At 40.6% G+C, this 19,941-nt stretch overlaps 1 protein-coding gene across 2 annotated transcripts in view; it reads left to right on the top strand.

The window, feature by feature from the left end:
* Positions 1-206: 206 nt before the first annotated feature.
* Positions 207-19,941, top strand: part of LOC147913589 (acyl-coenzyme A synthetase ACSM1, mitochondrial-like) — a 41,731-nt gene continuing 21,996 nt past the window's right edge. Inside the window, exons 1-6 of one of the 2 annotated variants that reach the window (XM_087449195.1) lie at positions 207-398; positions 9,650-9,860; positions 12,174-12,381; positions 13,954-14,094; positions 15,551-15,710; positions 19,084-19,163. In XM_087449195.1, the coding sequence (XP_087305321.1) occupies positions 207-398; positions 9,650-9,860; positions 12,174-12,381; positions 13,954-14,094; positions 15,551-15,710; positions 19,084-19,163 (992 nt within the window). Of the gene's footprint in view, positions 399-9,649; positions 9,861-12,173; positions 12,382-13,953; positions 14,095-15,550; positions 15,711-19,083; positions 19,164-19,941 lie in introns of those variants that run through there. The other variant, XM_087449196.1, reaches the window with a different exon arrangement.

The following is a 19,941-nucleotide window of genomic DNA, read 5'->3' as shown; positions in this document are numbered from 1 at the left end:
GGTAGAGACATCCCCATCTAAATCAATAAGTTGTGCCTTCCAAATTCCAGTGAGCTGAAACAAAGCTATAACTATAGCAATTAACCAGGAACGTGCCTCCATTTTGTGGAGGAAATTCCTGCTCCATGACCAATCTATTAACCATCTCTTCCCAAGGCAGGTGGTGACTGGAGAATTCTGTGGCTGCTTCCTGAGGACTGCCCACCATGCAGTGGCTGATGAGGTTCCGGGTCCTCTGGGGTGTCCGCAAATCCTGCCATGGCTTCCTCCCGGCCCCTTGGCACCTGCGCTCCTTGCCTTTATCAGGAGCTGAGGCCCCAAGATGGAATGACCATGATACACCCGAGGAATTTAACTTTGCAAGCGATATACTGGACTACTGGACTCAAATGGAGAAGGTGAGGAGGCATCTGTGATGAGGGGGTGAGAACAGGAGTGACCTCACTGGCCTTGTCTTGCTCCTAGTAGCTGAAGGGCAGAGAACCAAGAACAGCTTCTGCCTCAGCTTACCAGTGTCATGGAAAAAACTTATGTTTTGGGGTTCAATTCTCAGCCTAGCCACTGTCTGATGTCTCTGAACCTCAGTGGTTTCATCTGTGAAATGAGGATAATCTCATTTAAGAAAAAAGACGGCAGGTACACAGTCAGTGCTCCGTAACTGTGAACAAGTACAAAGTTCTAATCACAAAGCACACAAGTTAATGTTAGTCTGAGTCTCTTAGTCTTCAACGAATGGGATTGTGAGTCTAACTGGAATTCATCTCATCAAACTTGGGCTTAACTTCAGGCTACACTCAGAGGGAGGGGACAGACCACCTCATTGTGCACATGAGCATCTGACACATATAGGTAAGTCATGTCATCCATCTTCCTGTGAGGATGGCATGTCCAACTGGCATCCTCCCTATCAACTACCTATGGGAACATAGCTTTAGGGTATGGCCAGAGAAACCAGTCCCTGTGGCCTCTAGAGGTTACATATCTCTGCAGAAAAACCCAAGGTCTTGGTTTGCCTTTGCCCCAGAGACAGACTGGGAGAGCAGCAGTGGTGACACTAGGACTTGGGGTAGACGATGGGTGGCGTTTCGGGTACTAAGTTCCAGCTGGTGATGTGCACAGTGTGAAAACTCACCCAACATTCTCTCTGTACAGAAGAGAGAATTCACCTGAGATGAGTCACAGAGTTGATATAATTTTTAAGTTTCCTATGAACATGTATTCATCTGTTAGTATTCAACATTTATAAGCCTTTCATGGGGGCTTCCCCCTCACTTTTTCCTTTTTCCTTCCTCTGAATTTCCATGATGACCCCAAGGAAAATAGAGCCCTCAGTTATGGAGAGCATTTTTTATGTGCCATGTCAACAATTTACATCTACTACTCTGATTAGATGAGCACTTTTATTATCTTCAGTTTCCACATGAGGAAACTGAGATTCCAGAGTTTAAATAACTTATGAAAATCACATACCTAATAAGTGAAAGAGCAGAACTTCGGTCCAGGCTGTCTGATTCTATAATCCGTTACTGTCGTGCACCACATACTGATGTTTTGGTCAATGACAGACCGCATATACGACAGTGGTCCCATAAGACTAGTACCATATAGCCAAGGGTATAGTAGGCTATACCATCTAGGCTTGTTTAAGTATACTCTACGATGTTTGCACAATGATGAAATCACCAAACGATGCATTTCTCAGAACTCAGAACAGTATACTCATGGTTAAGCAATGCATGAATGTATTTAACCTCATCTCACAATCTGATGATGCAAAAACATCTCTGCCTTCAAACTATAAACTGACTTTCATCACTGTCTAGACCAGAAATCTGGTTAAGACCTTTTGAATCATGAGATGGGCTGGAGAGGGAGCAGGTAGAGAGGAGGAAGTGATGCCATCACTTTTCCCTCATGTCTCTTCATAAAGTCCTTATTAGTTAGTTCATGCATCAACCCATGGAGATAACCACCAAGTAAATTCCCCCAAAGAATGCCAGTCTTTGTTGGGTTTTGTGTCATTGTTATCAGTCATGGTCAATTCCTCCATATATCCAAATTTCTCCTACCCCAGGATCCCCATCCCATTAATTTTCATTCTTACAACACTTCTGATTTGTCCGTTTCCACTTTTCCAATTGCCTTGATGATGGTCAGTGTCTTTCTAGTGATGCATGGTGCCTGACACCTAGCAGTCCTTTGATAAACATTTGTGGAATAAATTAATTTTGAAACTTGCATTATAAGCACCATAGGTTTTATTGCTGCTGCTATGAAAGACCCTCCAGAGGGCATGCCACCACAGTCCACTCTGGCTTCCTGGACCTCCCATTACAACTTAACAAGCATCACCCAGAAGCTGATCCATGGCTAACCAACAACACAGCCCAAAACATAACAGATTGACAGAATTTATTTTGACTCACTTTTCAACACATTTTACCTATAAAATGTAAGTTAGAAATCCAACCATTTTATGTGAACTCTTCTGATTATTTTTTTAGTGTTGACAAAGAATTCATTATAAAACAAAAGAAAATGCCTTATAAGCTAGACAATATAGGTCCATGGGTGGAATACAGTTGCTTGTTCAGGCCACCAACTTATAACCCCTGACTGTCCTTGGAAATTAAACCCTATGTTACTCTAGGCTCCTAGGATATTACACTCAACTTCAATTGATTCCTGGAGCAACCTCCCAAATCTGTACAGGAGAGGTCACATTCATGTCCAAATTCATTCATTCTGTCTCCTTAATACTGCATTCATTCAGCTAAGACTTGGTGAGCACCTCACATATGCCAAACATTATTCTAGATAATAGAAATAGAAAAGTAAACAAAACATACAACTCTTCATTTTTCCTCTTTAGATGATGTGATTCCCCACTTTATGTCTTAGAAGAGCTGAGTACAGCATTTGGGATGTTAACTTCTGTTAGTTTTGCCAAAAAATCATGACATGAGCAAATTCTTCCTGCCAATCTCGATGCAATTTAACATTAAACATTGCTCAAGAAATATAGTCAAAAATATATTAACCACAAAGATTTAAAAAAACCCCCAGCTGAATATCATTGATACATAATGTCTGGCTCTTTGTCCCATAATGTTTGCTGAAGGAAATTAATTTATATGCTGCCAAACATTCCAAATTCCTTAATATCCAGTAGTCAGGTCTGCCTAGGTTTCTTTGAGCCAGTGGATGTGTTTTGTGGCTCCTGAATTTAATTCCATAATTTTACATAAATAATTAGTAACAGTCCTAGGACCTATACAATTTAACAGGGTCTTCATGTTCCTCTGAAACTATTAGACTTTGTCCCAGCATCCCATAAAAGACTCCTCCATGGTATTCACAAAGAGTCTAAATCTTTTGTAATTCTTACACACGTAGTGTCATTGGCACTGGAATCCAAGTTGCATGAGGCTGTGGAATTTTTTCCTGTTTTGTTCACTGTTATATCCCCAGAGTGTAGAACATGCCTGGCACATTAACTATTTGTTGAATGAATCTAAATGCATGCAGCACCCTGAACAGCAACACAACCAGCACAAGATAAACAACATTGGTGCCTGGCTGTGACTTGGTTCTATTTTAGCAAAGGGCTGTTTACTTTCTCACAGATGTATTATAAACATGCACAGAGAAATACGGGAAGCTTTGGCACAGGCAGCCCTCATGCAGAGAAGGCAATAGAGTTCAGGAACCAGAATTGGGCTTTGGGGCTTCTTATGTAGAAATCACATCTCAAAATAACTAAACATTCATTCCCATGTGGCAGCAATCGGTGGAGCTAAATGGTTGCTGCCCCCTTGGGAGGTGCATGGCTCTCCAGTTTGCCCCGGAGGAACCTGGCAGGCTTCTCTCTCACAACCTTGCCCCAGTAACCCGGCTTACTTTCCTGGTCCCTGTAGGCTCTGAGTTTGCAACCTCTGGTATAAAAACAAGATTATCCCAACTTATCTAAATATTAATGGCATAATACATATTATTTCCCAATTAAACATAATGCAAAAAGTTTTGACTTCCAGACCTTTAGAGTAATCTTCCTTGGTAAATTGTTTTAAAGTCTGGGTGTCCATCAATTACTGGTTCATCCATGTGAATTGATTCTCTATGACTGTGCCTCCCAGTTTGACATACCAGACTACATATTGGTCATTTGGTGAGACTGTAAGGAGTTCATCCATTTTTCATCAATGACAATCTACAAAGAAATAGCATGCCATTTATCATTTTAAATTACATTTAAACCACTTTCTTTGTAAGTTAAATTACAGTCATTCTTATATGTAGCCATATTTAAAATGAAACTTGGGTCATAATCTACATCCAGAAAATTTGATCACTGCCCAATTTAGAAAAACAAATCATTCCCTTTGTCCAGAGAAATAAAAGCCTGATCCCATCTTTAGATTTAATTTAACCCTGAAGGTCCTTATCATTCATTATTTATATCCCAGAGTTGTTTTTATTTATTCATTCAACAAATATTTACTGAACATTTACAATGTTCTAGGTGCTCTTCTGAAACATTTCAGATAGAATTTAAAAGTTTATTACTATTTTCTTTTGTTGTTGTTGTTTTATTGAGATGTAATTGACATATAACTATCACTATTTTCTTAGAAAAAAACAAAAAGCATCAGTTTTTCAAGTCAAACTCTTAACATACTAGTATATTTTCATTGTAAGAAAGCTTAATTTCTTTAACGGATACAAGGTTATTAAGATTATGATTCTATCAGCTTTGGCAAGCTGTATTTTTTTTTTCTCTAGCGATTTGTCCATTTCATCCAAATTGTCAGATTTATTGACAAAAAGTTACTTATAATTTTCTCGTATTGCTGTTTTAATGTCTGTAAGAATGGTAATAATGTACGCTTTTTGTTCCTGATACTGTTAATGTGTTTACTTCCTCTTTTTTTCTTGATAAGTCTATCTAAGAGTTTACCAATTTTGTTATCTTTTCAAAACAAGCTTTGCTTTACTGATATTCTCTATTGCGTATTTGTTTTCCATTTCATTGATGCATGCTCCTATCTTTACTATTTCTTTTCTTCTACTTTCCTTTGATTTGATTTGCTGGCCTTTTTTGAGCGTCAGGAGATGGAAGCTTACATGCTTACTCTTCAGCCGTCCTTCTTTTCTAGTACATGCATTTAAAAATATAAATTTCCCACTAAACACTCCTGTTAAGTGCATTACACAAATTTTCATATGTCATATTTTATTATCATTCAGTTCAACATATTTTCTATTTGCCTTTTTGAGTCTTCTCTGACCCATAGATTACATAGAAGTGTATTGATTAGTTTCCAGATACTTGGGGTGGGCTGGGTGGGTTTCTCATCGTCTTGTTGTTACTGATTTCTAGCTTAATTCCATTATGGTCAGAAAACATACTCTATTTTAAACTTCTGCAATTTCTTGAGGTTGGTAAGTGTTCCAAATGCAATAGAAAATAATGTGAATTATATCACTGTGAGGAAAGTGTTTTATCTATGTCAATTAGGATTTAAATTCTCTCAGTCTATCATATTCTATCATTAATTTACAGAAATCACTAAATTTCAACTTGCATTTCATTTTAATTAATACTGAGGCAAACCCTTTCTATAAACAAAAAACTCTTATGTGTTTTAATATTCAGAAAGAATCTTCTCACTCATGAATCACCTAAGTGATTGGATAAGCCTTTCCAATTTTCCTTCTTCAAAGTATATTTTAGTTAGAGATTAGCAGGGAGTAGCTATGTATGTTTTTGTTTGTTTAAATCAACTATATTGATGTATAACTTACATAGAATAAAATGCACACATTTTAAGTGTAAAGTTTAATGAGTTTTAGAACATTTTTATCACCTCAAAAGTTTCCTTTTGTCCTTTCCAGGTCAATCCTCACCCATCCCCACCCTAAGCCCCAGGCAACCACTGATCTGCTGTCACTAGAAATTACATTTCTCTCTCCTAAGGTTTCATGGAAATGAAATAATACGGGATACACCCTTTTGTGTCTGGTTTCTTTTACTCAGCAACTCAGCATGATGTTTTTGAGATTCATCCATATTGCTTTGTGTATTAGTTGGTCGTTTCTTTTTATTGCTGAGTTGCTTACTCAACATTTTATCTTTTAAAATGATTTCTCAATTTCCCTCAATTTCAAACCTCACTGCATAAAACTTTAAAATCCAAATCCCATTTAAGGGTTGTATTTTTTCTTCCACCTTTCTCTTAATATCATGTTATCAGATTAATCTCTAGCACAAAAATCCATAACTACTTAAGCAATATCTTCTTCGAGCTGTGAAAGTTAAGGGCTAAAATACTGTCTGAATTCTGAGCAACAACACTTGTTTTCTACCTTGATACGCCGGCTCTTCCATCATTTTTTAAACTCCTGCAGGAACATTCCATGCTCTGTTCCCCTTATATGGGCAGTGCACACCAGTCATGTACACTTGCTAAGATTCTTTAATCTGTTGGGCAAAGATTTTTTTCATAGCACTGATTTTTTCACAGATATGAATACATGAAACACACTCTTTTGTTCCAATCATCTGAGTCAAAGGTAGTAGGATCATGTTTGCACATATACGGAAAAAAATCCCTGGAAGAATATACACCAAAAATTATCAGTGTTAACATTCAGGGAGTGAATATGTGATTTAGAAATTTGAAGACATTTTTCTGTTTATAAGAAACTTTTCTGTTCATAAGCTTCTGCATTGCCTGATTTTTTACTCTGAACATGTTTTGTTTCGGGAATAAAAAAATGAAATCTTTAAAAAAAGCATGCTCATTATAGAAAATGTGGGGAAAATAAGAAAGTTGATTTAAACAAGAAAACAAAAATTGGCCATAAATATTTAAAACTGTTTACGTATGTTTCTATATGTGTGTCTTGTTCACCATTGTATCTTTTTGGTCTAAGAACATAATGGCATCTAAAAACATTTAGCCTTAGAAATAATGAGAATTAGGTAATATTGAATGAATTAATTAATATCACTAACATAAATTTGGATTACAAAGTAAGTATGGTTTTGCTTTTTAAAATTGATATTATATTGTGAGCTTTTTATTGCAAGAAAACCTCTGAGAGTTTTTTTATTGCTTTTATCATATTCTATCATTTTGTAGACAGCACACAGTTTGATCCTGTTGTTTTTATCTATTCTGCCAATATTTGTCTTCTGATTGGGAAATTTAGTCCACATACATTTAAAGTAGTTACTGATAAGGAAGGATTTACTATTGCCATATTGTTAATTGTTTTCTTGATGTCATAGCTTTTTTTTGTCCCTTATTCCCTCTTTGACTGCCTTCCTGTGTGCTTGGTTGATTTTTTTGTAGTGATATGTTTTAATGCTCTTCTCATTTCCTTTTATCATATTTTCATATTTGAGTTACTCTATATTGTCCTTTCATTTCAACCTGAGGACTCCTATTAGCATTTCTTATAGGGAAAGTCTAGTGGAAGTGAACTCCCTCAACTTGTTTGTCTGGGAATATCCTAATTTCTCCCTCATTTTTGAAGGATAATTTTGCTGGATGTAGAATTCTTCGTTAACAGTTTTCTCCCCCCTCAGCACTTTAAATATATCATCCCACCACCTTATGGCCTGCAATCCACTAATAACCTTATTAAGCATTTCTTATACATGATGAGTCACTTTTCTATTTCTGCTTTCAGGAGTCTCTCTTTGTCTTTAGCTTTTGTTGTTTGATTATAATGTGTCTCTGTGTGGCTCTCTTTGGGTTTTCCTGTTTAGAGTTCATTGAGCCACTTGTATGTGTATATCCATGTCTCTACTGAAATGTGGGAAGTTTTCAGCCATTATTTCTTCAAATAATCTCTATGTCCCTTTTTTCCTCTCTCTTCTTCTAGGACTCCCAAAATGTGTATATTTTTCTACTTGGTATTATTCTGTAAGTCCCTTAGGCTCTATTCACTTTTATTCATTTTTTTTTCTTTCTGCCCCTCAGACTCAATAATTTCAAATGACTTGTTTTCAAGTTTACTGATTCTTTCTTCTGCCTATTTGAGTCAGATATAGAACCCCTCTAGCAAGGTTTTAAATTTAGTTATTGTATTTTTCAGCTCCAGAATTTCTATTTGGTTCTTTTTTGTAAATTCCATCTCTTTGTTCATCATCTCATTTTGTTCATATATCAGTTTCCTGATCTGCTTTAGTTCTTTTTTCGTGTTTCCCTTTAGGTCTTTCAGCATATTTAAGACAGTCATTTAAAAGTCTTTGTCTAGTAACTGGAGCCTGGGTGTCTTTAGGGTCAATTTCTAGAGATTTATTCTGCTCCTTCGAATGGGCTATATTTTCCTATTTCTATATAGGCCTTGTGATCTTTTGTTGAAAATTGGACATTTGAAAACAGCAGCCACCTCTCTCAGTCTGTGCAGATTGGCTCCATGCAGGGGAAGACCTTCAGTAATTTTCTCAGTGTCAAAACTTAAGGCCTTCTCAGGTCTTTTCTGGCATGTTTCTTTCCTGGGCCTGTGCATGTTCTTTTTTCCAATTTTCCCATGCACATGGCTGATCTTATATACCTTAATTTCCGTAAAAGTATCATCCTTGCTTCTTCTTGGAGTCTTAGATGTTCTATTGTATTCCTCTGTCTGTAGTTTCTTGCCTCTAAGTGGCTACGGGTCTACAGTCTTCACACACCCTGGCATCTGCCGCTGCTTTCAGACTTTCAACCTGATGTTCAAACCATGCCACCCTTCCCATCTGAGCACCAAGTCAGACGAGACAGAAACCAGTCCCTCAGGCAGCCGCCAGACAAGCCAGAATGTCGTAAACAAGTTCCACTCTTTTCCTTCTGTCCCAAGGATGGGCTGGGAATTGGGTGGCTTCCTCCTGACCGTGCTACACCACATCAGAGAGGGGGTGGTGCAAGAGTGAGCAAAAACATCACAAAATGTCCTACCATTTTGAGTATGCTTTTTATTGTTTGGGCGTTTGTGGGTTGCTGCAGATCCTTGACTATTTCAAGAGCTCCCACAAAACCATTTTGGTCTCTTGTTTACTGGGTGTTTCTCTGAAGGAACAAGGGCCTGGAGCTTCCTAGTCTGCCTTCTTGCTGATTTCACCTCTAGTAGTAATTTATTTAAAAATAAATTCCCCCAAATATTCAGGAACTAAATTAGCCTCTTTTATTTTATTGTATAGCAATAATAACAATAGTAATTTTTATTGAGCACCTACTTGGGCCAGGCAGTGTTATATACACTTTATTCATTTAAATAACTCATTTAAACTTCACTACCTTCTAGGTAGTATTATTGTTGCTATTTCATAGATGAGAAAACTGAGGCATAGAGGGGAATCCACTGTCTATATGGAACTAAGACAGACACATGGGGGAATGGAGCTTTAAGTCTTCAATAGGAGACATGAAGGCTATTCATGGTTTTATGTGACTTGAGAGGAGGTGGCTACGGTAGACCAGAAGAACTCGGCTGCGTCACACCCACTCCTAACTTCTCTTGGCTCTTTAAACGCTTTAACATGGTGTCTCATTCCCTGAGCTCTGCTCACACTGGAATATGACTATGGCAGTGGATTGGCCAAATAAGTGCCCTTTTCCTTTGAAGCAGGAAGTAACACATGGTGTACTGTCTTGACCAGGAGGGCAAGAGAAGTCCAAACCCAGCCCTGTGGTGGGTGAATAACCAAGGGGATGAACTGAAGTGGAGTTTCAGAGAGATGACAGACTTAACCCGCCGTGTAGCCAACGTCTTCACGCAGACCTGTGGCCTGCAGCAGGGAGACCATCTAGCCTTGATTCTGCCTCGAGTGCCTGAGTGGTGGCTGGTGACTGTGGGCTGCATCCGAACAGGTCAGTGACTCAGAGAGACCCCAATAGACCTTAGGGCTGGCCTAGAGTCAATTGGTCCTGCAATATTAGGTGCTTTCTCTTCCCCTACCTTCTTTCTTCTTCACAGTCTTTCTCTTTCTCAGACTCCCTCATGTATTCTTTTATCCTTTGTCACTCATTCTCTCCCTCACACTCATCCACTCTCAAACACAATATCGTAATTCTCTCCCATTCACACACACACACACTTGCACAGTCCAGACACTATTACTTTTTTTAAAGATTCATCAATTGTTAGCATTTTACCATATTTAAGGCCCCTGCCCCACTGAGTCATTTGAGAATCAGTTACAGACATTGTGACACCCATAAATACAAGATAAATACCCATCAATACTGGAGTATTCATCTGCTAAGATCCAAGACATTCCCCTCACAGAACCACAATAGAGTTACCATACAAGAAGTCTAACATTGATACAATATAGTTACCTGACATACATCCATAGTCAAAATTCCTCAGTTGTCCCAATAATGTCCTTTATATATATATATACATATAAATATGTCCTTTTTTTTCTTTAAATCTGAAATCTAATCAAGGATCACGCACTGCATTTAGTTATCATGTCTCCTCAGTCTCTAATCTAGAATGATTTCCTAGCCTTTTCTGAATGACAATGACATTTTTGTTTTTCTTTTACAGAAGCTAGTTGTTTTACAGAGTGTCTCTCAGAATTTGTGCTTCTGACTCTTGATTTATGATTATATTCAGGTTAAACATTTTTAGCAGGAGTAGTAGACCAGCGATGTTGTGTCTTTCTCAGTGCATCACATCAGGGGGCATATAAGTTGATTTCTCCCATCACCAGTGATATTGTTTTATCGCTCTAGTGAGGTGGTATCCATCTTTGTAAAGGCACCTTTTCCCCTTGTAATTAATAAGTAATCTGTGGTGTAATATTTATGAGACTGTGTGAATATCTTTTTCCCCAACAGTCCTTCACCCTATGGTTTGAGTATCCATTTGATGACTCTTGACTGAATTGACTATTATTATGGTGGTTTTATATGAAGATTTTCTATTTATATCATTCCCTCTACATTTATTAGTTAGCATTTTTCTGTAGAGATTTCCCTACCCCTTTTAAATACCTATCTGTTTAGCTATATAATTTAGAATCAGTCTGGGACTCATGGATTTTTAAAATCACTTCAGTTCTTCTATGCATGCTTATATAACAATCCATCATACTCCTGCTTATACTTCTCTCTCTCTCTCTCTCTGTCTCACTCATATTCTCTCACAAATAAATAGTTGGTTCATCTATCAAGGTCATGTGGAATCAAGAACTAACAGCAACAACAGAGGGAGCATAGAGAAACTGTGTCATCTGTAGATCTAAGAGGAGGCCCATGGGAAATCCAAGACATGAGCAGAGCCCCCTGGGATGAGCAGAATTCCAGAGGAGTAGAAGCAAAGGCAGGGAATTCCATGAATGGACATGGCACATGCAAAGCCTTAGAGTCAGGCGTAGCCTAGGTGAGAATGGCCATTTTGAAATAGAGATTAGAGTTGTGGGAGAGAAAGGTGGAGAGTGGGCAGCACCTTCAATGTCAGGATGGAGAGTGTGGTGCTTTCCTGGAGAGAGGGCACAGGTGTTAGTGCAGAGAAGTGTGGTGGGGAAAAGTCAGTGCTCTGTGGAACTTAAGCAGGTAATAATATGAAAGATGGGTGGCTGGAAGATTCAGGGCAGGGCATCTGGTGGAGAGATTAGAGTCCAATAGGAGCACACAAAGGCTTGACCTAATTGTTGGTGATGGAAGATGGAAAGGAAGGGAGGAAAGTGCAAAGGCCAATGAGGTTAAATCTGGATATGAGGAATGAAGGAAAGAGAAGAGATTCAAGATGACAACAGGGAAATGACAGAGAGGGAAGTGAGAGGAGAAAGACAGGGGTAGGGATGTGCTAGTCCTGATGTCAGGGATACTGTCCTACTTGCACCTGTATTCCCAGATCTCATGTGAAATTGTGTAAAGTAGGGTCCATCTGTCTACCAGCTGGATCCATCTAGTGTAGGAGAGGTGAGGGCAGCATTTTCACACTTTAACGTGCATGGGAATCACTTGGGCATCTTGTTAAAATGCAGATTCTGATTCAATAGGTTTGAGGTGGAGTGTGAGATTCTGTGGATCAGTTGGTGCTGATGCTGCTGGTCTGCAGACTGTACTTTGCAAGCAAGAGGTTAGGGGATTTCTATGCAGACAATGCAGACCTGAAGCCCATGGTTGTGAAAGAGAAACTGAGACAAACTTTTCCTTTCTCATCCCCAGGGATTGTCTTCATGCCAGGGACCACCCTACTGAAGGCCAAGGACATTCTCTACCGACTACAAGTGTCTAAAGCCAAGGGCATTGTAACCACTGATACCCTTGCCCCAGAGGTGGACTCTGTGGCTTCTGAGTGTCCCACCCTGAAAATCAAGTTGCTGGTGTCTGACCACAGCCGTAAAGGGTGGCTGGACTTCCGATCACTGATTGAGTGAGTTTCTGGTCTGATGAATGGCGGGAGAAGGCCCTCCACTCCCAAGTGCTGGTAGACGAGCAGCCAGTGGTAGGAAGCTCACCAGGTCTAAGGCCAGAAAACTTCTCTTCCCGGCTATGCCACTGCCTTGCTGTGTGACCCTGGGCTGGTTCCTTCTCCTCTCTTGCCTGTGGTTGCTTTATCTGTAATATAAGGAAATTGAACTTCCGTGCTTCTCTCACTAAAGTATAATCACCCTGGGACTGTGCAAAGGAGATGTGTAAGGTCAGATGGTTATTGTGTTACATCTTCCTTGTAGGTGGGAAATCTAAAATATTACTTTTATATAAGAAATAAATATATGAAGAAGTTGGATGAAAGATTAAAATGAATTTTTAAGGTGAAACTGGAAACTGCAAGGAAAATTGAGGCAGTGGCTGGCAGGAAGATTTGGGAGCAAACACTTTCCATCTCCCTGGGGCTGGGTGCGCTTAGGGACATTGCAGGACAAGTTAGGGAAGTGTTGGAGGTTAGGAAGACCACTTCCGCGACCAAAACTCTGAATCTGTGAGCCTTCAGGCACTTCTCATATCACACACACAAACCACACTCGGTCTGCTTTCTTGAGGCAACCCTTCAGTTTTTAAAGCTCTTTACTTCAATCCCAAAAGGCAAACATTATGGTGAATTCACATCTTATTCCAGAGTCTGAACTCAGAGAATTAAATGAAATAGTTAAAGAAAGAATACTTTTTAAAAATCCCTTAAATTGCCCAGAGTCAGCATGGTACCATTTCTCAGCAAGAATAGTGGAGCTGTTGTTTCCTCCAGTACTGGGATGATTTGCAGTTCTTTGAGTGAACACCATAGAAAGCTGGCGTTTACCATCATAGACGCCCCAAGAGACTCCCGGTCTAAGAGAAGCACCCAGGACTCCAGGCTGACTGAGGGAAGTGCAGGTTCTATCTGACATCTCAAGCTCACGCCAGGGCAGATGCATGGATGTGTTTCTTTCACTCTCACTCTCCCTGACTTTCTCTTCCCCACCCCTCATCACCAGTTATGGAGTTAAATTCCTATAAAGCTAGCTTGTATGAAAAACAAGCTTAGCGGTGTGATAAAGAGCACAGTCCATCGATCAGACTGTCTGGGTTTGAACCCTGGCTGTGCCACTTGCCGGCTAGATGTCTTCAGGTAAGTTACCTACCCTCTCTGAGCCTCCATTTCCTCATCAGCAAAATGGGCTTGATAAGAGGAGTACTCCTCTCTCAGGGTTGCTCTGAAGACTGAATGGGCTCTTATTTGTAAATCATTTAGAGCATTGTCTGAAAAATAGTCAGTGGCATTTCAGTATTTGTTCAGTTAAAAAATAATCCACTCTATTGTCCCCATTTTTTAAATGAGGAAATGTCAGTCCTCTTTTCCACGGCACTCATAAACTCCGTTTGATGCCTTATACTGGGAGAACCAGTCTTTCTTCTAGTGTTACAAACCCATGGTTTTCAACCTCAAGCCTCATATTGTTACTTTTGCTTCCCTAGAGGATGCAGGAAACATGACTTCTCTCTGTTTTTTTGAATCCCTTTGCAGATCAGCATCCCCAGATCACACCTGTATTAAGTCAAAGACAATGGACCCAATGGTCATCTTCTTCACCAGTGGGACCACGGGCTTGCCCAAGATGGCAAAACACAGTCATGGACTTGCCTTACGATCCTGCTTCCCTGCATGGTAGGAAAGAGGGCACCGACTTAGAGGCTGGGCCACAGATCTGGGGTGGTGTGAGTGTCTGTGTGTGTGCGTGTTGGGAAAGGAGGTCTGAGTAGAATTGACTCCATCCTGTTTCTCCCTTCTGCTCTCTTTGGTTCAGACCCCCGAGGGCCTACAGGGTGAAGGCTGGGAATCCTAAGTGTTTGCTGACAGAGGCCTCTGGATGACACATGAGGCACATTTGGGTCCTGCCTGAGCACCTTCACAGGAGGTGTGGAGGAAATGAGGGTGGAGGCAGCAGGCACTCTGCAAACCACACAAATGACAAGCCATTGTGTCCCTGTCAGTGGTTCCAGGGTTTGGTGGGAAAAGACAGAATGTTCTAGCAATGTGACCTGAGGTGATGGGTCCTCTCTTTTCTCCCATTATGGACAAATCAGACTTGGAGTTTTTCAATCATGAGCTCTTAGGGAAAATCCCACCTGGAACCAAGCCACACCAAGCCCCTGCCCCTAACCTAGAACAAACAATCATAGAGGCTGAAGCTGTAGCCTTGGGTTAATCATTTAATCAATTTTAAACCAAACACCTTCTCTGCCCTGCCCCTCCCCCAGCTAGTAATAATTAGACTAAACCAAGTTCTATATATTTGCTAACTTATTAACCAGACTGGGGCAGAGAAGGCTTCTTGTGGACATTAGGTATCTGCACTAATGATAACAACTGAGTAGCAAAACCCTGGCAGAATGGGGGTGGAAAGAAGGGGAGGATTCTGTGCAGCCTGAGAAATAAGCGCAAAGGCACAAAGATACAAAAAGTAGCATTCATGGAACCACAGAGACTTGGGAATAGCTGGTGCTCAGGGTGTCAGGTGAGGGACAGGTGGAAGGATTTGGGAAAGTGAGCGGGGCCTGGATCATGCAGGGTCTTGTGGGCCTTGGTGTAGAGTTTGGAGTTTATTAGGAAAACAAGGGGGAGGTATTGAAAGACTTTTAGTAAGTGAGAGACCTGATCAGATTTGTATTTTGAGAAGATTCACTGTGCCTGCAAGATGGAGAATGGACTGGAAAAAGTTAAAATGGAGTTAGAAAGACCAGTAAGAGGGTCTTCGAATAATCCAGGATGGCAGTGGCTTGGACAAGGTGCCAGAGACATGAAAGAAGTTAATACATTTGAGACTTAGGAGATAGAATAGACAGGATCTTCTCACTAGATGTGGGAGATAAGAGGTAGGAAGTCAAGGTTGACTCCCAGATTTTGACCTTAGACAGTTTCATGGACAGTAATGACATTCACTGAGATACAGAAAACACTGGAGGAGAGAGAATTAGTCCAAGGGGGGCAGGAGAGATTAGGATCAGCTCAGGGGGAGGTGTCTGAGAGACACAGATGGGTTGCCCCTGAAAACCAGAGTCCTCATCCCTTGATCACATCCCCCCATGATCACATAGCTGAGGCAACTGTATTTTGGAGTTAGCAGGAAATTGCAGCAGCTGAAGATGTCTGATGTCTTCTGGTGCCTGTCGGACCCAGGCTGGATTATGGCTATCTTGGGGTCCCTGCTTGAACCATGGACAGCAGGGTCTACGGTCTTTGTCCATCATCTGCCTCAGTTTGACCCCAACGTCATTGTCCAGGTAAGAAGACAAATCGTCCAGAATCAACAAACTCCCAGAAGAAACCAGTTTCAAGCTCAAAAGCTAGACCTTGCTGAGAAATATTTTATTTAGCAAAGAAGCCAGTGAGCATAATATAACCCTGGTTCTGGGTTTCTCAAAGTGTGAAGCACTGAATCAATCATTGTATCAGAATCACATCAGGATGTAACCATAAAGAAAACACACATTTCCAAGCCCTTCCCCAGACCTGTGGATCAAATGTTGTGGACTTGGGACCCAGAATATGCATTTTGAGAAATTAAAGCAACCAGAACCAGCTCAGGTCTCCTGGATCTTGGATCCTGGCTCCACCAGAGCCAGGTAGCTGGTGTGTGTGTGTGGGTGTGGGTCTGTGTGTGTGTATGTGTGTGTGTAGTTACTCAATTTAATGAAGTGTTTAAGAACAGAGCCCTTGGAATATGACAATCTAGTTTCTTATCCCATGTTTGACATGATTAGTGGTTTACTTGTCACTCTGAGCCTCAGTTTCCTTATCTGTAAAATGGGAGTTTTGGTTAATAGTTACTACCTCAAAAAATTGTTGGGAATATTAATGAGATGATACAGGCAAAGTGTGTAAAGTGCTTAGTCCTGAGGCTGGCACATAGAAAACACTCAATAAGCAGTAGCAGTCGCTGTTATTGCTGTGCAAACGCTGTGATGATATTTGAGGTCACCTGCATGAACTTTTTCAATGTACTTCCCTTCACCTGGAAATTCTCTTTGCCTCTCCACTCGCACCCTTGCTTAGACGCAGACATGCCCCTCCACCTCTCAAAGTCCACCCCCCTCCCCACAACCACTGGGGACTCTGTTCTTTTCCCTGCCCTTCTGTTAGGAGGCCCTCTCTATTAGTCTTTAATCTATTAAATCTTTTCTCCTATATTTTTAATCTCTCACTTTCCATTAACTCTACTCCCTCAGTCCATAAACATGTTCAAAGTTTCCCATCCTAAAAATACCTTCCCTTCACCCTGGTACATGTGGGACCAACCCATCTTTTCTCCCTTAATATCAAACTTCTCCATAGAACATTCTCCATTTGCTGCAGCCACTTCCTCTTCACCCAGCTTACTCCGAAACATTGCAGTCTTCCGAGGGTCTGCCTTCACCGTTCCTCTCCCTCCTAAGCAATCTCCTCCACGTCCATTTCTCCAGCAAGCACATCAATTCAGGTGGCTCTCAAATGGCACCTTGGGTCTAGTCTTCTCTCTCCGTGCGAATTCTCCCATGTTGATCTGGTGGGTCGAGTCCATCTGATCGTCCCTGCAGCACCTCAAACTGCACTTCCCATTTCTCCTTCCTGCCCCCATATCAATACCTGCCTCTCCGTCATTATTTACTGCCCACATTCTGCCAGTCCCTGAGGCTTAAAGCTGCACAAACAACACTGAACCCACCTCCCTGCCTCCCACCCTTCCAGGTCTAATTCTCCCTCCACTACACGGGGTGTCCCAGAAGTGCTAGTGTGTTTTAATCTTAAATTATTTCAAAGTGTTAATTCTACAAACTGACCAAAAAAACCCCTAGCATTTGAAAGTTTAGTTATTTTGATTTATTTCCACTTATTACTTTTGTGAATTTTTAATAATAAAATTTTGATTTAGTTTAAATTAACTTTAATTTACTGAGTCCCTCTTATGAAAGATGGGAAATATTGACTAAAACAAAAAATGTTAAATTAAAAATTTACTATTTAAATTCACAAAACAAAACTTCTCCTGTATTTTCTCTCTGCCCAACCCCTCAACTTGGACTTTCTTGCCACATCTGTTGCAAGAGCCCCTGTTCCCTGCTCCACACCCCTACCAAAACTGCAAAGCACCAAGATGAGTCATAAATTACAACTTAGACAATAACAACCAGAGCCAAGTTTTGGTGAGGACTTAGTAAGCACCAGGCGCTGGGCAAGACCCCTAACACCCACTATCTCTGATCCTTATGGACGAAGCAACACTCCCATGGGTGCAAGTACCAGAAACTCACTTCAAAGTAGCTTAATGGCAAAAGGAACATACGGAGGGAGGACATTGGGACATGCCATGATGCTGGAAGAGAGGAGTAGAGGCTGAGCCTGACAAGGGTCTGGAACAGGAACCAGAAAGACACCGGGAATCGAGGCAGCTTCTGCGTCTCCTCCCTGCTTTTCTCTATCTGCTCCCTTCTTTCTATCTGCTGACATACTTTTGCTTCTGGACATGCGCTGAACCAAACATGGCGGCCACAGCTTTCCCAGGTTGATATTCTCCCTTTCCAGATGACCAGGGCAGACCAACTAGAAGCTGAGTGGCCCAGTTTAAGTCAGTTGTCTGTCACCAGGTCACAGATCCAATGCTCTATGCCTGGGTCGGGGTTACAGACACCAACGTGGCTGGAGTGGAGTAGAACCAGGGCATGGAGAGGTATTCTTTAGTGAGACTGGGAAGTAAGAATAGAACTAAAAAATTTTTTTCAAAGAGAATATGAATGTGAGATGTTGCAGAAGTAAAAGCCAGAGATTTAGACTCAGAATGAGAGGGACAGAGGGTGGAGGCAGACCTCCCCTAAGTGCTCATCGTGGTTCTATACGGAAGATATGGATATTCCCACTTTACAGATGAGGAAACAGAGTTGCAGAGAAGTGAAGTAACAGGATTTGAATTCAGGCCAGGCAGGCCCCCAAACCCACATTCTCTTCCCTTTAGTGTTCCTGGCTCTCCCAGCATATCTCCACCCAGATCCAAAATTCTGAAGGACTCCCACCTCTAGCTAAACAATGTTGAAAAACAGACATTTTAGACCCTAAATAATCTGGCTCCAACTAATCCCAGTCTTCTTAAATTTACTTCCTCTCCTATATGTCTAAATAAATCATATTATTTAACTTTGCTTCAATGTTTCTTCAGCTCCTGAAACTATTCCTTCTATCTTCAAGACCCTCCCCCATTCCTTGCCTGTAGACACTGTATCCATTTTTTAAATGCCCCAACTAAATGCCACCTGTTCCATTGATGCTCCTGGACCAGCTCTTCAGAAGGAATGTTTCCCTCTGCTATGTTCTCTCAGAACTTTCTTCAAATCTCTCTTATGACATCTCCCAACTTCTGCCTTATCATTTGAGTCCTGTTTCATCTCCTCTATTAGTACCTACTCTCCACCAGATTTGGACTTTATCTTACTCTTCTTGTGTTCCCCAACAGTACCTGACAAATGCCACGTACAAAATTCATGCTTAATGTATGTATATTGAAAGACTTAACAAATGAATAAATGGGCTTCCGAAGAGGAGGGATCAGAATTAAAATGCTAATAATTGGCTGATATTTTTAATCTTAACTATAAAAATAAAATTCCTTCTCTCTTCACTTTCTAGACGCTCTTCAAATACCCCATCACCCAGTGCCTTGCTGCACCATCTGTATTTCGAATGATTCTGCAGCAGAATTTAACCAGGTATGGCAGAAGTGGCTGTGGCTGGTAATAACCATCTTTGGGTAGGATTTTAAGGAATCCAATGCACCAGGATCTGACTGTTTTTAACTCTGATTCTTTGAGGGTAGTGTGTGTGGGGGTGTGTGTGCACATGTGTGTGTGTGCATGTGGTAAGTGGATAATTATCAGGATTATCAGTCTAATTAGTTCATTAAATCAGGACTCAGATATGTAAGTGAAACATTCAGTGAGGCTTGCATCATTGTGGGTTTATTCTTTTTTAAACATTTTTATTGTGAAAAAACAAACATACAGAAAAATACATGACATAAATTTACAGATTAATTAAGTATTGAAAATAAAGCACCTGTATAAACAATCACCCACATCATAAAAATAGAGCATTGCCAGGATCCCAAAGACCTCCTCTCACCTCTCCAACTTCCCTAAAGGAATCCAATGTCTTGGTTTTTATGGTGTTTCCTTCCTTCCCCTCCCTTATAGTTAACTTCATAAGGAACTAACCCTAAACAAATTATTCTATTTTACTTGCTTTTGAATTTTATGTAATCACATCATTCTGTAACACCTGGCTTCTTTTTTCAACATTCTGTTTCTAAGATGTGTCCATGTTGCTGCATATTGCTTTAATTAATTTCCATTGCTGTATAATATTCCATTTTATGAATATTCCCCATTTTTTATCAGTTCTACCATTAATGGACATCTGGGTAGTTTACAGTTTGGACTATTGGTGATTGATGCTGCACCGAATTCCTGCACGTGTACCCTGGGGCAT

The sequence above is a fragment of the Ceratotherium simum genome, chromosome 26, assembly GCF_057802395.1.
Source record: "Ceratotherium simum simum isolate JZ-2026a chromosome 26, ASM5780239v1, whole genome shotgun sequence".
In the NCBI taxonomy this organism is placed as follows: Eukaryota; Metazoa; Chordata; class Mammalia; order Perissodactyla; family Rhinocerotidae; genus Ceratotherium; species Ceratotherium simum.
The sequence above is the reverse complement of the archived record's forward strand: the minus strand, read 5'-3'. Positions and strand labels throughout refer to the sequence as shown.